Source organism: Pelecanus crispus, chromosome 10 (assembly GCF_030463565.1).
Source record: "Pelecanus crispus isolate bPelCri1 chromosome 10, bPelCri1.pri, whole genome shotgun sequence".
Classification (NCBI taxonomy): domain Eukaryota; kingdom Metazoa; phylum Chordata; class Aves; order Pelecaniformes; family Pelecanidae; genus Pelecanus; species Pelecanus crispus.
The window spans coordinates 37,634,396-37,651,892 of record NC_134652.1 but is presented as its reverse complement, the minus strand read 5'-3'; the positions used below and the strand labels follow the sequence as shown (position 1 = coordinate 37,651,892).

The 17,497-nt window shown below is 60.2% G+C and overlaps 1 protein-coding gene across 1 annotated transcript; it reads right to left on the bottom strand.

Annotated features, from left to right (window-relative positions):
• Positions 1–2,317: 2,317 nt before the first annotated feature.
• NEUROG3 (neurogenin 3) lies at positions 2,318–2,884 on the bottom strand. The gene has a single exon (XM_075717976.1). The coding sequence runs from the start codon at positions 2,882–2,884 to the stop codon at positions 2,318–2,320; it is 567 nt and encodes a 188-aa protein (XP_075574091.1).
• Positions 2,885–17,497: the final 14,613 nt, after the last annotated feature.

Below are 17,497 nucleotides of genomic sequence, written 5' to 3'. Positions count from 1 at the left end.
TGCTCGCCTTGCTTGTCAGGACGCGGTGCCTTCGCCCGGGGGCATGGGGCACCCGCAGCTCCTCTCTGTGGGACGGTTCCTCGACCGAGCCTGGCTCAAGTGCAGAAGAGCAGATCTGCTGCTTCTCCAAACTCCACCAAGCCCCATGCGTTTTTGGAGCTGCAAAGGGTGCGCTTAGCACCGGGGCCAAGCTGGCCTCTCCCTTCACCGCAGGCCTGGCCGACGTTGCCCACAGCCCACCGGCACGCACAGCGCTCCGCGGCTAGCCAAATGCGGCAAGGGGCCTGCACCAGGAGGGTGCCCAGTCCCCGGCCGGGGCAGACCCCGAAGGCTGAGCCCCGGCGGGGGCGGGGCAGGGGGGAGGCAGAGGCTCACGAAGCGCTGGGGCGGGGGGACCCCCGCACCGCCCCGCACCCCCGGCCCGGGCCCGGCCGCCTCCTTCAGCACCATGGCCAGAGCCCGCGGCGCCGGTGCGGGACGGGGCGCAGGGGACGCTGCGCGCATCGCTCCGCGCCCCCCACCGCGCCCCCCACCGCGCACCCCCCGACCCCTCCCCACGCCGGTGGGTCTCCCCCACCCCAGCCCGCCCCAGGGCTCCCGGGGAGCGGGAGCTGCGCGGAGGGGGGGATGCGGGGATGGAGGGAGATCCCCCCCACACCCCCCGCCGTCGGCGGGGCAAGGGGGGGGGCGCGGCGGGACAAGGCCCCCCGGGATCCCGGTCAGGTTTCACTCTCGCCTCTTTTGTTGCGGTGCGGGAGGGGGGGGGGGGGTATTGGGGAAAGGGGGGGAGCGGGGGGGGGGGGGTGTTTGTGCGTGCGTCTTTGTTTCCAGTAACCAAATTTCTTTTGTTCTACAAATTGCCTCAATAGCGTCTCTTTGCCGCGGGCAAACGGGCTGAGCGGAGAACAATTAGCATCACAATGGGCTTTTGGCCTCGCGGGCCGCTTTGTCTAGCGACTGCCGCCCCGCTGGGGCAGCGCGGAGAGGGGAGGCGGCCCGGCCGTAAATCTACCAGCTACAAATTGAGTTTCTGGGAGGAGAGGGCCGGGGAGGGCTCCCGGAATTCATGCGGCTTCTCTTCTCTTCTTGCCGTGCCGTGGGAGGTGTTGCGTTTCCCATCTCTTGCGTTTTTAACCGGCTTGACGCGTCCCCCCCCCCCCTCCCCGCCTTCGCTCCAGCCCCCTCCGAGCCCCGCGCCTGCCCCGGGCTAAACCCTCCCCCGGGGTCGGGCTGGGGGCAACGCTGCCCCGGGGACCCGCACCGCCCCGGCGAGCTGGAGCGCTGTGCCGCGGGGACGGCCCCAAGATAGCCCCGGGGCCGCCCCCAAGATAGCCCCGGGGCCGAGCCGGGCGCTGCAAATCCACCTGCGTGGGGAGGGGCTGCAGCCCGGCGCACCTTGCCGGGACGCGGCGGGGCGGCTGCAAAGAGAAGCCGGTTTTAAATGCACGCGTGGGCCCCGACGGGACGCACGACCCCGCTGCACCGGCTCTCCATCGCCGCGCCTCCCCGCACCGGGCACACCGGCTCCGCACCGGGCACACCGGCACCGGGCACACCGGCTCCGCACCGGGCACACCGCTCCGGCACCGGGCACACTGCCCCGGCACCGGGCACACCGGCTCCGGGCACACCGGCCCCGCACCGGGCACACCGGCTCCGCACCGGGCACACCGGCCCCGGGCACACCATCCCCGGGCACACCGGCTCTGCACCGGGCACACCATCCCCGGGCACACCGGCTCTGCACCGGGCACACCGGCCCCGGGCACACCGGCCCCGCACCGACCACACCGCCCGGGGTCCCGAGCAAGCCCCCGCAAGGCCAGCTCTGCGGGGTCCCCGGCTTGGGCTGCGCGCTATTTTGGAACCCCCCAGGGAGCCCTCGGTGGGAAAAAAAAAAAAAAAGCACGGCGTTGCACAGGTCTGACCGCGACGCACTTTATTCTCTTCTTCTTCGGGAAAAAAAAAAAAAAACCAAAACCCACCAAAATACAGCCGCGGCGGATCCCGTCCCCGGTACAAACAGCCGGACCACCGCTGCCAAAACCACTCTTATATACAAAATATATATTTGTTACGAAGTATAATCAATAAATACCGATAGCGACGAATTAATATAATTTACCGTTTCCGAGTACAAAACCGTGATTTGTTTTTGTCCGCCCGCTCCCGCTGCGCTTCGGCCGAGCGGGACGGGGCGGGGGGGGGGGGGGGGGGGAGCGGGGCGCCCGGCGCGCAGCGCGGGGACCCCCCTACCCCCCCGCCCCGCCGGGTCGCTGAAGGCCAAAAGCGGGGGCAGAGCAGCCGGGCGGCGGGCTCAGAGGAAGGCGGGGAAGGCGGCGGGGCCGCGGCGGAGGGCGGCGGGCGGCGGGGCGGCGGGGCAGGGCGAGTCCCAGGGCCCCGGGGAGGCGGCGGCGGCGGCGGCGGCGGCGGCGGCGGGGGGCGGCGGGGGCGGGGGGGGGGGCTCGGGCAGGCCCTGCTCGGCCAGGCGGAGGCTCTGGGTGAGCGCCCAGATGTAGTTGTGGGCGAAGCGGAGCGTCTCGATCTTGGTGAGCTTGGCGTCGTCGGGGAAGGTGGGCAGGACGCTGCGGAGCGCGTCCAGGGCGGAGTTGAGGTGGTGCATGCGGTTCCTCTCCCGGTCGTTGGCCTTCATGCGCCGGCTCCGCTTCTGCTTGCTGAGCAGCCCCTCGCTCCGCGCCTTGCCGCGGCCCCGCCGCGCCTTCCCCTTCCTGCGGGCCGCCGCCTCCCGCGGGGCCAGCGCGGTGCGGGCCGGCGAGGGGCCCCGGCTGCCCGCCGAGCCGCCGCCGGCCGCGGAAGGGGGGTCCTCGGCGCCCCCGAAATAGGGCTGCCCTTCGCCCGGCGAGCGGGCGCTCTGCGGGGCCATCCCGCAAAGGCCGGCCCGCCTCGGCCGGCGGGGAGCGGCCGGCCCCGGGGGAGCCCCGTCCCCCGCGGCGGGACCTGCGAGTGCGGGCGAGGCTGCGGGGCAGGAGAGCGGCTCCCGCTCCGCGCCCCCCCTCCCCCGCTCCCCCCGCCCCGCTTCCCCTCGAGTGCGGGCAGAGGAGGCTGCGCGGCCGGCACACGACTGCCGTTAAGCCCCTATATATATAGGGCCGGCGGACAATGGGGATTTCCCGGCCGGGCGGCGTGTGCGCCCCCCCGCCCGCACCCACCCCTTGGCACGCTTTTATCTTATCAGCCCGGCGGGAGCGTGCCGGGCCCGGCACCGCCCCCCCCCCCCCCCCCCCGCCGGGACACCCCCCCGCCCCGCCGGGACACCCCCCCGCCCCGCCGGGACACCACCCCCCCCCGCCGGGACACCCCCCCCGCCCCGCCGGGACACCCCCCCGCCCCGCTGGGACACCCCCCCCCCCGCCCGCCGGGACACCCCCCCCGCCCCGCCGGGACACCCCCCCCCCCCGCCCGCCCCCTCGGCCCGGCCCCCGCTGCCAGCCCCGGGGGGATCGGGGTGGGGGGGGGGGGATCCGAGAGAGCCGCGACCTCCTCCCGGTGCTGCGGGGCGCTCCCGGGACACCCCCCCCCCCGCACCCCACGGGGGGCAGCCAGGGGACCCCGCCGCCTCCCGCCACCCCGCGCCTCGCCCCCGCAGCGCCGGGGACAGCCCCGCGCCCCCCGCGCCCCCAATGCCGGAGCTGCGGGCGCTGCCCTGCGGGCGGCGAGCACCGGCACCGGGGGGGACGGGGACACGGCGTTCTCCCGCACCCCCCCCCCCCCGCCCCGCCCAGCGCCCTGTCTTTGCTCCCCCCCCCCCCCCGGGGCAAACGGGGGCAGGGTCCCGCGGGGAAGGGGGAGCAGCCCCCGGCCCCCCCAGCCCCGCCAGCCCGGCGCCGGGCCCGGGGAAGGAGCGCTCGGCCGCCGGGGCTCGGTGCGCAAAAACGTGCCGGGGACTTTTGCGCACCGGCTGCGACGGGCGGCGGGGACCGGCCCGGGCCCGGGGCACCTTTCCCCGGCGGAGGGCGGGGGGGCCCGGGGGCGGCGGCGCCGGCCCCCCCCCCTGCATGGCCCGGCGGCCCCGGGGGCGCGGGCAGGGCCGGCGGGAGGGCGCAGCCCCGGCGGGGCGGGACCCCCCCGCTCCTTCACCAAAGCGGCGCGGCGGGTGCCGGCCGGGGACACCGGGCCCCGGGAGCGGCGGGAGCGGCCCGCCGGGGCGGCGGCGGAGCGGGGGCAGCTGCGGGGGCCCGGGCCCTTCCCCGGCCCCGCGGGGGGGGGCCGCGGCCGGGGCGGTGCGGGGCCGTGCGGGGCCGTGCGGGGCCGTGCGCGCTGCCGCTCCAGGGGCGCGGCGGGCGGGGGGGAGCGGGGCCGGCCAGCGCCGCGGCTCCGGTGCCCCTTCCCGAGGGGCGGCTCGGAGGGCAGGGGAGGATGAATAGGAAGGGCCCGGCGGGGTTGGGTTGGTGGTGGTGGGGTTTTTTTTTTGTTGTTGTTGTGCATTTTTTTTGTGTGTGTGTGCGTGTGGTGCCTGTGCAATTGGATGACAAAAAAAATCTGGCGAGCGAGTTTCCAAGCCTCAGACTGCCCACTTCAAACGTCCTTCAGACAAAAGCTGAAGAGGAAAAGAAAGCCCCACCTGGTACCGCTGTTTGCTAAAATAATAATAAATAGATTTCGTTTAATAAATAATTACAAGAGACTGTAAAGTGGAGTGCTTTGGGAAGCATTAATCATGGGGCTGGGGGCAGACATCACCTGCCGGCAAACAAGACAACGTTATTGTTAAATCACCTTCCCACTGCCACTTTCAGATAACTCCCTCCCGTCGCCACAAAGCCCGGCCGGGTATGTTTACTCATGGTTAGCATAACAAGCACCATATTACCCCCAACGTGATAAAAATCTGCGGGGGCACCGCGCCGGGCTCCCGCTCACACCTGGCCGGGCCGGCGGGCGCGGAGCCGGCTCCCAAACCGCCCTTCCCGGAGGGGCCCGGCTGCCGTTTACATTGGCCTGGGTTACGCCGCTTTACAACAGGTTGAACTGCAAGCCCTATCTCCCGGCCCTATTTGTCTTATTTTATTGAAAACATATGGTAACCAGCCCGGCCCCGCCGCGCATCTCTCGCCTGCCAGGCGTCGGGGAGGTTTTGCGAGCCGGGGCCCGGCCGCAGCCCGCCTGCCCGCCGCGGGGGCTGTTTGCTCGGCGGAGGGGAGGGCAGATAAAGCCGGGCCCCCTCCCGACCCCTCTCCCCCAGGCCCGGGGGACGGCGACGGGGGGGGGTCCCCGCCACCCAGCTCCGCGCCCCGGCACCGCGACGGGGGGCGCAGGGCGGAGGCAGCGGCGGCGGGGCCGCCCCGTCCGTGCCCCGCTCCCCCCCGGGCCGGGGCCGCTCAGGAGGTACCGTGATTTGCCGTGCCATATGTCGGGCGGCTCGGCGGAGCGCAGCCCTTCAGAGCCGCGGCGGCAGCTGCTGCCCCGGCCCTACCTACCCGGCGCATAATACCTGCGAGCCCCGCGTCCCCCCCCCCCGCCTCCCCGGCCCCCCCTTGGAGAGGGCAGCGCGGCTCTGCGCCTCTGTTTTGTGACTTTATTGTGGCGCCCAACAGATGCACGCCTGCCCCTCCTGCCCCTCGCCCCGGTGCGAGCGCGCTGCTCGGGACACAAGGAGCACAGATGCCAGGCGCAAGGTGCACCAGATGCCCCCCTTTGTGAATCCGAACAATATTTCTCCCTTCCTTCCCCCCGCCACCTCCCTCCTCTTCCTACAAGAGGGAGAGGAGAAGGAGCGCAAAAAAAGGAAAATAATTTTTAAAAACCAACCCCCAAAGCAGGAGGAGATAGGAAAAGGCCCGGCGTCGGGGAGCGCGTCTCTGGGAGTCGCCCGACGGGGCGCACGGCCAGGCGCAGCACCGCAGCCCCGGGCAGGGGGAGCGCAGCCCTGCCGGGACACCCCCTCCACCCTCGGAGGGGCAGGGGCCGGGGGTGCCCGCCGGGGTGAAAGCACCCCCCCGGGGAATCATTAATTAGCCGCAGAGCGCTGAGCAAGCGCCCCCCACCACTCCCCGGGGCCGTGCGGAGCGGCAAAGGCTGCTTGGGGAAAGGATGGCAAAGCCCGTTTTGCCACCGTAAATCTTCCTGCCTTTTGTGGCCGGGGTCCGGTGCTGAGAGAAAAAGTCCAGAGAGACTGAGGGCTCAGCTAGCAAAAGCTCTCCCCCGGCGTGGGCCAGGGTAAGGCTGCCCCCTCCTCGGGGGTCCCTCCCCGCGGAGGCAAAGCGAGCTCTGCTCAAGGCAGAAGGGGCTGTGCAAGGAGGAACATCTCCCTGCGGATACAGCCCCTTCCTGCCACGGACGGCACTGGCACAAATCCCACCAGCTGCAAATACCGATCCCCTCCGTAACCATCCGGCAGCCCTCGCCCTCTCTCTGCTGCAGAAATCTGCCTCGAAGGCCCAATCCGTGCCAGAGCTGAAGGGTTTTCCCCCAGCCCCACCGGGAGCCCGGCTCCGCGCCTCACGCGCTCCGACTCACAAGGGCTGGGGGCTGAGGCTGCTCAGGGGTTACTCAGGAGTAACCCAACGGAGCCCTGGGGTGAGGGACGCTGTCGTAGAATCATAGAATCGTCTAGGTTGGAGAAGACCTTTAAGATCACCCAGTCCAACCACTGTCACTGCGCCAGAAGAGGAGAAGCCCTGACAGTGCACGGGGAAAGAAAACCCGAGCGTTTCCAGTGTGCGATCCCGCTCTCTCCATGCCCATGTGCCCTTAAACCAGCCTGACAGGACATTGCTTCACAAGGCTGCAAGAGCAGACAGCTGTTCTGACACCGAAACATGTTTTTGGGCAGAACACAACAGTCTCAAGCGTAGCAAAAACCTGGATTATCTCTGGATAGGAGAGAGGACAGGAAAAGAAGTACCATGGAAAGGAAAGGCAGGGAACAAATACCAGTACAAAAGGGTCAGTCGGGTACTGGGCTGTGATGCCTACAGGCGGGTGCTGTGAAACCTGTTGCCTTAAAGCATTTACCCAACCATGAGAACATCTGCCCAGGTAGGGAAAGCTGGTCCTCACCTCGCTGGGAGCTGGCCACCTCCCACCATTCCCAGTTCTGCCAGGCTTGCTCCTCTCTCCGCCTGTGGCAAGTGGTTCCTTGCCCCAGCCCATTTTGCCTGCCAGAAAGAGGGTTTCTCCTCTACCCTGATGACAGCCTGGGTAGACAGGCTGGGTTCCACATCCAGCACACTCTCTCATTCGGGTTTTCCAAGTGCTTTAAGCTTTACAACAAGTTTCTGGAGAGATCTGGCAGAAGCCACCACCACCACAACATTCCTCTGATGGTTGAGTGAAACACAAAGGGGGATTAACAGGCGTTCAAGCACACCACGTCCATCTCTAATTCATCAGCAGCCCCAGTAGCCCAGGGTAAGCCCATACTGGTGTATCTGCCTGCATGGAAAGCTCAAAGAATAACTGTAATTAGAAATTTACTGTCTCCACAGTGACAATTCAACAGGAGGAAGCTTTCACGGCAGGATATCTCCAGCACTCAGACTTCACCAGCTGGCAGCGGTTGTCTTCAGCGACCAGTTGGACAACACACACTTGAGGCTTCAGTATTCATTTGCATCAACCCTCCTTTGGCCAGCAATAAATAGTCACAGACCGTGGATATGCTGATCTCAGGCTGCCATCTTCCTGATCGGCACTTCTCTCCTGTAAGGGGAAAAAAAAAAAATCTAACTTCTGGCATTTTGATGCACCATGAGGTTGTAAGTGGTGCAGGCTGGTCATATTGGCTCACTCTGAAACTCCTCACCCCCCCCCAGTCACCCATCAAGCAGATAGACGGTGCTTCTCGACCTCCAAAAAAAATTAAAGATGTGCTTTCCTCTCTGATTTAGAGGCTCCACCGGTCAAATTTTGAACATACCAGAAGGCATCAGAGCTGGCTTTTGAGAAGTGAAAAAGTTGCTACAAGCCAGGAGTCTGGAAGGAAATTCCCAACCTGGACTGGAAACAAGAGCAGAGGTGCCCTGAGGGACTCACGCACCACTAGCCCCTCTCCAGATCTTCATTGGAACCCTCAACACGAGACAGCGAGACGCGAGGGCTTTGACCCTTCCTTTTGCAAAGTGACGTTGCTGCCACACCAGTGCCACCGCTGAGCGATGTGCCCAGCATGGTGCTGGGTCACTGCTCAAGCCGAACCGCTGCTAGCAGGAGGGATGTGACCCGTAAAGCTGTGGTGTGGATATTTTTGCCCACTGGCCCCACAACCTGCCCAGGACCAGCTCACGCTCTTCCCAGCGCTGTTCCCAGCTGTGCCGTACACATCTGGCAGCCCTCAGTGCTCTGGTGACAGTGCTGGTACCGACCATCCGGGGGGGTTGGATGCGGCTGCAGCCCCCACACCAACCCAAGCAACGCCGGCTGCCGTAGCTCACCTGCCCACACCCCCGACACACGACCCCATCCCCTCCCTGACCACCCCTGTACCAGCCCTGTCTCTTCCCACCTCATCCCGCCTTCCAGTCCCAGGAAAAAGCATCCCTCCTCACCCACCTTCCTCTGTCCCAGCCTCGCCATCCCCTCGCTCCCATCCCCGCAGCTTGGTGCCCCTCTCCTGGCACGCCTTGTGCTGGTGTCCCCACCAGGCAGCCTCGGCTCCTTTTCCCGGCTTCCCCCAAATATTCCTGCCTGTCTGCACACACCCCACGCCGGCTCCTGATGCTGGTACACCTCTCCCAACCCTTCATCCAGCATTGGAGTCCATCTGCTGAGACCCTGACCTTTGAATCGGAGCCTTCTCCTGCCCTGCTCTACTGCAGTGCTGAGGAGAAGACGTTTACACCCAGAAGGGATCATTTTCTTCCCCGAGCTGAGGTGTATAACAAACCTGGGGAGCCCATGAGTGGCAACAGCCCCTCATGCCAGGACCTCTGGGAAGGTGAGCAGCCAGCCTGACTTCGGTATCTCAATGAGAAATGATGTATTTGCAACAAAAAGGAAAAAAAAACCCCAAACCTCTGGATCTTTTCCCACAAAACACTGCAGTTGTGACACATCATTTTAGCTGCAGCCCAGCTCTGCAAGACAAATTACCACCAGCCTGTATCAGCCCTTGGCGATACGATTGTAGGGAGCCACGACCGAACCTCACGCCAACAGGTTGTAACAGTGGGAGAAAGGCAGTGATTGCGTGGCAGGTAACAGCAGGGAAGCCTCAAAGCGCTCACCCACCTGGGTGCATCCAGAGCATTTTAGCCATTTGCGTGCCTACGCCAGCCCCCAGCTGCAGGGAGGGGAGCACCCACTTATTGCCAGCCATGCTCGCGCAGCCAGGCTTGAGCCCGAGCCGGGGAGGGTGCTCCAGCCCACAGCCCAAAGGGCAGCCCGTAGGGATGTGGCTCTCACCCACAAAACCCTTTGGGGATGGAGACCATCCCCGGCTGCCCCGGGAAGCACTGCCGAGTCCTTTGAAGCATGCGAGGGTCTGAGCTGGGTCCCGACCTTGCCGCAGGTCTGCGGCACAGCGCTGGCACCGGGGACATGGGGGGCGCAGGGCTGCCATCCCCCACCTGAATGCACGTGTCCCGGGGTCCCAGCGGCTTCCTGGGGTTTATCAGCACCCTTATCAGTTTCCTTCATTACCACATTTCTTCAAACCTACTATGGCTCCTTCAGGTGCCTTGCCCCAGCTGCCACCAGCAGCTCCCAGGTACCGGCAGCTTTCGGGGGTGCCTGGCTCTTGCTAAGCCCCTGTGCTCAGGGACATAGCATCCCACATCCCCTCATCATCCCATATCCCCTCGCCCCAGGGGCTACGCCTCCCTCCCCCAGCTCTTCACCGCAATCCCCACCATTTTCCACCATCATTTAAGTTTCTGAAGTAATTTCTTTTTTCTTTTTTGTCCCTTTTTTTTTTTTTTTAAAGCAAACCATCTACCATATGTTCTCCCCTGAAAGGGGTAATTGTTAACAGATCATTAAAACACCGTGGCGAGTGCTCTGAGATTCCTTCCCTCCGTCTTACGCATTATCCCGTCTCTGTCACCCTTTCAATGCGGCTTTGAGGGCTCTGCTTTTCTAACTTCCTTCTCGGGGGAAAAAAAAAAAAAGAGAGAAAGAGCCACTAAAGTGACCCTCTTCACAGCTCTCCTCCTTGCTTTTCAATGTCTTTTTCGACACCCAACAATAATCGGGGCGGGGGGCTGGCGTGCCGCCGCCGCTGCCGCTGGGCTGGGGGCTGCAGGGCCGCATCCTGCTCCATTGATGGGGTGCCGGGGTTGGGAAGGCAGGGCGAGGTGGGCAGGGGTGCTCCAGCCGCCCCACGGGTGCCGACGGCCTCTCCTTCCACTGCTGGGCAATGGGGCCGCTCACCACGGGATGCTCAGAAGATGCATCCCGTCTGTCCCGGTCCCTTTGTCCCCACTCCCGGGATGGGGGTTGCGGGATGACCCCGTGACACACAGACACATCCCGGGCTGAGATAGAGAGAATTTCTTACCAAGCTCATTTCCTCAGGTGGATCAGATGCTTTCGGTGGCACAAACGCATTTTATACAGAAATAAGCTAAGAGCTGGCTGGAAACTGAATTCCCAGAGATGGAGCTCTTTAGGGGGGCTTGGACACTTCACCTCCCTTTCCTGGAGAATGAAGACTATTTTAGGAAACACCAAATGCCTGGAAGCTGGGGACCATCAGGGCACGGACCGCTCTCACCTGAGCCGCGGTCTCAGCGGAGGTGGGCACGGGCACAGCACCAGCATCTGTCCCCTTTGCTGGGACAGAAACCTTCCCGGAGCTGTGCCCGTGCATCTCCCAGCCCCATGCACCGGGAGAGGGACCCCGGGAGGGCTGTGAGCCCCGTTAGCAGCAGCCGTCCTGTTTGGCGCCGTGTTTAGCGATGCCGTTTTCCAAGGAAAGCGAGCCAGCAAAGCTACATCAAGCATGGGGTATGTCTGATGCTGTGGCAAGCCAGGGGACTGAAAATCATCACCATCACCTCGGATGCCCTGAGATGAGCCAGGAGGGCTTGCAGCTGCACAGCCCCTCACCACCGAGAAGGGCGAGGAGAAGACCCAAGAGAGGCAAAGGCATGTCCCAACAGCAGCATTACGCACGCCCGATTCCAGCGTGACAGCTGCCAGACTCACCGTGAGCACCCGCAGCAAAGGGCTTGGCTTGAGGGACGCCTAGTCGCAGGCTCCCTGCTCTTGTGATCGGAAAGGTCAAGGCTTTCAGAGCTCATGCTTACATTTCTTACCTGCACCTTCTCCCCTTCCACCGTGGACTTGGCTGTTCCCCCAAAGGACCGTGTTCCCCGACTCACCGCAGCCTGCAGCTAAGCTTTGGGCACCGTTTGCACCACTCCTCCAGTGTAGGCACCTTTCCCAGCACGAAGCCCTTTGGATTTGCAGTTACCCATCCCAGCAAAGGAGCGTGCAGCATGGGACCGGAGAGTGCCCAACACCCCCGCTGGGAAAGATGGGGAGGAGGCAGCTGTCCTGGTCAGCAGAACCTAGTTATGTTTGAAAAAAAAAAAAAAGAAACTTCAAAGCCCTGCATGCAAACTTCTCCAAGAGGCAATATTCTCCAGTAGCTCAACGGCTTTGTCAGTGCCTGCATGTAGCTTCAGGGACCTCACAGAGAGCTCCTTCCTCGGCCGGGCGCCTGCCAGCCTGACACCCAGCCCATTCCGCCCCGGCTCTTGCCCTTCAGCCCGCAGGTTTGTCCCAGCACCCTCCAAACCCCCCAGGGCACTGTTATGCTTAGTTTAACCCGGAGAGCTGCAGCCTCCAGTGGGAGGAGAGGGTGCTGCTCTGCTTTGCTCCAGCTGAGGGATCCAGCCCCGCACGGTTCCCACTGTGGGGTCACCGAGCATCCCGGGAGCGCTGCAGCGAGCGATGCTCAGCCGGTGCCAGCAGCTCCTTGTGCTTCCTCAGGCAAAGCCTCCCCATCTCCAAAACCAGGCAGTAACACCCCCACCCATGGCCCTGACCCACAAGGAATCTCCAGGGAGGGCTGAGCACCGTGACGGGGGTGTGATCTGCAAACCGGTACCCAACGCCCAGAAGCACGAGGCGGCTTTGCCCTTGTCGTGCACGTCCAAGGCAGATCGGCTCTTCTCCTTCTCTGCTTTCCAGGACGGCAGCTTTCACCTACCTCTACCTCTTCATCAAGGAATAAGCTTTCCATGGAAGAAAAAGAACCTTCTTCAGGGGAGCACGCTGGAAATGGGCAAGACACCCACTTTCCCAAGGGGATTTAACAGCTGCCTTTGCCAAGGGCTCTTGTCGCTGCTGCGAGGCAAAATTTCAGCCCACATAGCTGCAGAGAGAGACTTCAGGCCAGGAGCTGAATCCAAACGGAAGCAGTACTCCCATCCTGGGTGCGGAAACAGACTGGGGCTGGGTCAGTTTGAAGCAGCACGATGGACTGAACGTCATTTTGGCAAGTTAAACAGCAGCGTTGCTCTCACCACCACAGACAAAGATGCCCTCCTCTCTCCCCGCTCCCCAGAAAGGCGTAGACATCGGGCAAGGATGGAAACTCCAAGCAACTTCACGTGCCACCAACGAGCTCAGGGTCGAGCCGAGCTCCCTGGCCCAGCGGAGCCCAGAGGATCCCGGGCAGCAGGAGAACCCTGCGGCTGAACACCCACCAGGTTATTTCTTACCGAAAAGCAATTCCTGAACCCACGCAAGCACCTTTTAATAATCAGCTTGTACACAAGAGTCACGAGCACTGGGAAGTCCTAGTGAAAAAAAGGGCCTTAGGAATACAAATCTGCAAAACAACTTTTAGCTAAATGGTTTTTAGATCTTCAACAGCAATTTGTTTTTTCCCCCCATCAGTAGGAAATTAGCTCATCCTACCTCCGAGGCTGGTTTTCTAGGTCAGGTTGTAACGACCAGCTGTACCCCGAGTGCCCCGCTCTGCCTCACGAACTGATGCTAATTGCTGCAGAGGTTTGAGGCTAATGAGGGATTTCCAGCTTTGGGGGGGACGAAGCCTGTGAAAGCCCTGCGGGCTTCTTGAAGCAGGGCAGGGACAGGGCCACCGGAGAAACCCCGGTGCCATACGGGCACGCCGAGCAGAGATTTAATTCACAGCAAGCAGAGACTTCGTTAGCGCCTTGCGATACAGCATGCCCATGCCACCAGAGGGAGAGCTGCTCCGCATTTCTCCTCCGGAACCGTGCTAATTAAAGATTTTTATCGCATAACATCATCGTACAGCATATACCGTGCAGGACGCTCCAGCCAGGCCCTCCACTCACCAGCGCGCATCGCCCAAGTGCCGCGCCAAGACTGTGCCTGGATGGCCTGCAATTACTTGAAATATAAAGGTAAACCTCTGTTTCTAGCTGAATGGCACATGATTCTCAGTGCCAAACCCCTCCGTGCTGCTGAAGCGGCGCAGTGACCCTGCTCCCTGAACCCACCGGGGAGGGAGAGCGATGAAATTAGGTGTCACTGCCCAGCAGCTTGGCCGGCAGCCGGCATTGAGTTGTTGCAACCCTTTGGTTTCCTGGTCATTGAACAGGCAGCTGCTCCACACAGCCAGCCCACGACATGCAGGAAAGCTCCGGGATGCAGGCAGGAGGGAGGCAACACAGGGATCAGGCAGCAAGGACCGGCGGGGGTGATTTTTGCAGGCAGGGAGCCGTTTGCTGCCCAACATCCGCGGAGGGCAGGGCGTTCGGGGGCATGGGAAAAGCAGGAGCGCGTGGAGGATGAACCATGGGAAGCTCACAGTTGTCGGAGCACTTCAAAATTACACACACACAAAAAAAATCCCGTAACAGTTCTGGCAGAGTTGCCTCAGCCTTTTAAACAGCAGGCAAGGAGCGTTTTTTTAAGAGCAGGTTTAAGGATGTGAGGTTGTAGTGAGGTGGGTGTTGGTCTCTTCTCCCACGTAGTTAGCAATAGGACGAGACGAAATGGGCTCAAGCTGCGCCAGGGGAGGTTTAGGTTGGAAATTAGGAAAAATTTCTTCACGGAAAGGGTAGTCAAGCATTGGAACAGGCTGCCCAGAGAGGTGGTGGAGTCCCCATCCCTGGAAGTGTTCAAAAAAACGGGTAGATGTGGCACTTCGGGACATGGTTTAGTCTAGTCTACCCTTGATTGGTTTAGTGTGGACTTGGTAGTGTAGGTTAATGGTTGGACTGGATGATCTTAAAGGTCTTTTCCAACCTAAACGATTCTATGATTCTATGATTCTATCTGCGAGGAGTGGTCCAGCTGCAGCTGCTCCTGCGAGGAAGGCAGGGATTGAGTTAGATCAGTGTTCTTCACACGTTTTAGAATCAACTTTCATGTCAGCTGCCTGGAAAAGCCCAGATGATCTCCACTAGTGTGGCCACAGTGGTTTTCACTTACAGCGAAACGCCAAAATTGGACCAGGACAACATTTTGAGTCTGGCCCTTCACATGCTTCCAGCTGATCTGCTCGGGGACACGGGGATGTGGATATTTTAAAAGAAAATGCTGGCAGTTGGGTCAGCGATGTGCATGGAGCACCAGCCGGAGATGAGCCGCAGATTCGCTAAGGCCACACCACATCCCCTCCAGACCTCGCTCGTGCGGATGAAGTGGGCAGGACAGAGCACACCCCTGCAGCTCAGCGGCTCAGGATAAAACCAGCTACTCGTAGGCACACAAAACACCTTGTGCACACTGCAAACCCACGCAAAAATCTGTCTACTAATGGGACATGAGGACGGCACACTGCGAAGAGCCGAGCCGCACGCTTAAGAGCAAATTCACCCCCACATTGCGGTCTCCCCGTCGTCTCCCACAGCTCAGGCACCTGGAAGCAGCTGAGCAGAGACCTGCTACCTCCTTCTCCTCCAGCCGCCTTCCGATCGGCATCATCCTTCCCTCCGGTCACCGTAGGCCCGTGAAGCGAAGAGCTAATTTCCTCGGATCTGAGGGAATGGGAAGGGTCAACAGGATTTGAATCAATCATTTTTTAAACAAAGTCACATATGTTTAGTTTGTGATTGTCAGGTAACACACCCCCCCCTCCAAACACCATGTAGAGAGCTCTGAGGATGGTTGAAAATTCAGTACAGCCCACAAATTTCCTTGCTAAAGGAGAAGTGCTCCCTGGTATCCCCAAATACTCTCCCTGTTCCCTTTAAACCACCTGAATTTTAACCACACTTCCATCATCTCCTGCTTTCCCAGATACCTTGTACTTCACACCACCACAACATTTACAAGACACTATTAGTAAAGAAAGAAAAATTACCTTTGTCACTCCCTCCTCCACTATCTTTGCAGCCTTCCTGCCATCTCAAACTCGAGCGTTATTCCCCTCTTGCTAAAGGCCAGGGCACGGCTCTGCCTCTGGCAACACTCAGCTCTTGATGCTTTCAGCTCCCGCTTTCCCAGCCCACTCTCCGCAATAAACCAGTTTCGGCTTCAATCTTCCTCTCTTTCACCAGCAGTCAGCTTGGTCCTCCGAAGCTGCCCCCTCCTTTTCCCCTTCCTCTCTTTGTACACAAACCCACCCTTCAAACACACCTTGCTTCTTAGAATAGAATCATAGAATCATGGAATCGTTTAGGTTGGAAAAGACCTTTACGATCATCCAGTCCAACCATTAACCTACACTACCAAGTCTACTCTAAGCCAGTCAAGGGTAGACTAGACCAAACCATGTCCCGAAGTGCCACATCTACCCTTTTTTTGAACACTTCCAGGGATGGGGACTCCACCACCTCTCTGGGCAGCCTGGTCCAATGCTTGACTACCCTTTCCATGAAGAAATTTTTCCTAATATCCAATCTAAACCTCCCCTGGCGCAGCTTGAGCCCATTTCCTCTTGTCCTATCGCTTGTTACTTGGGAGAAGAGCCCAACACCCACCTCACTACAACCTCCTTTCAGGCAGTTGTAGAGAGCGATCAGGTCTCCCCTCAGCCTCCTCTTCTCCAGACTGAAGACCCCTAGCTCCCTCAGCCGCTCCCCACCAGCCCTGTGCTCCAGACCCTTCACCAGCTTCGTTGCCCTTCTCTGGACACGCTCCAGCACCTCAATGTCCTCCTTGTAGTGAGGAGCCCAAAACTGGACACAGCATTCCAGGTACGGCCTCACCAGCGCCGAGTACAGGGGGACAATCACCTCCCTGCTCCTGCTGGCCACACTATCCCTGATACACTTACCAGAAGACATTATTCAGGCCAGAGACCAGGAAAATTTAGGTGACGACGATATGGAGCAATTAAATACGTAACCATGTGCAGGACCCAACGCTAGAGTGTGCTGTGTAGAAAATAACCTCACGCCGCGGACAATGGGCTGGTACCGCAGCGGGATCTCTATCTCTAGACACCGTCAGAAACACTGAAGAGCTGGATGAGTCCTTTTTTGGCTCCTGGAAAAGCATGAAGCTTCCTGAGAAATCCTTGGCAAAGGCGGAGAGCTAAGCAGCAAACACCGAGTTCTGAAGAAAGCAGAAAAAACACGTCCAGGACAAGGAAATTAAAAGAACAGCAGCAAAGCAGGAAGGAGAGAATGACATCGGGTATTCCGCTGTGCGGCTTAGTGGAGTGTCAGAAAAGAAGAGGTTCACAAAGACAGGATATAAACCAAACCCGCTCATCCGGAATTTGTTTATTTGAAGCATCAGAGTAATTAGGTTGTGTGTTTCACCTGCAAGCCTGGCTGGGGCTGGAAAGACTGCAGAGAAATGCTCAGGACAAAGCAACTGCTGTTTTGCTAAACCCCCCGAGCAAGAGAGGCACAGACCTTCAGTGACTCTGTCCAAAACCCCAGGCAAGTCAGCGCCCAAGCCAAAATCACAGCTCAAGGTATTTCCGCCTTTTGACTCAGCATCTGATGGACAGGCTTAACTTGGGTAAGAAAATAAGAAGCATTTTAAACAAAATCATTGTGCTTTTTTTTTTAAAAAAAAAAAGTTATTTTTTTATTTTCACAAGGAGAATAAAATTTAGAAACATCTCAACATACAGAACTCAAAAAAATCACCTAGTTAATTTACTAAAGGGGAAAAATACAGTACATACAAGATTCAAACATCCAGTAAGTTTATACAAAAGCCAGACAGTAATAAATTGCATTAAAAATATATCAAGCTTTACCTGATTGATTTGACATTGGCATCTGCCCCATTATTAAAAGGCACCAAAGACTGAGCAATGAAAGTGTTCAGCATCACATCCATTAGTGTCAGTAAATTGATTGAGATTAGCATAAAAAATTTATTAAACACTTATTTAATAGTCACCATGTAGATCGGTTAGAAATCCTTTTTGGAAGGAGTAAGAAAATAAAGTTGGAAAGGACAAACATTTAAGCACGACATCCCAAGATGCAAAGGCTCTTCCTAGAAATCTACCTTCAAATCTTCCCAGAAGAGTCTTCCCTGCTGCGTATCACTCAGTAATCACTCAAAAAAGATTTAATTATCCGCAAGCCCACCTTTCCAGCAGCAGCGCGATACCGCAGCAGCATCGCCGGCAGGACGGAGCCTTTCTGGCACGTCTTTGGTTGCAGACGCACCGAGAGCGACGAGG

Coding starts and splice junctions, on each gene's coding strand:
- NEUROG3 (XM_075717976.1), bottom strand. CDS start 2,884: ATGGCCCCGCAGAGCGCCCGCTCGCCGGGCGAAGGGCAGCCCTATTTC.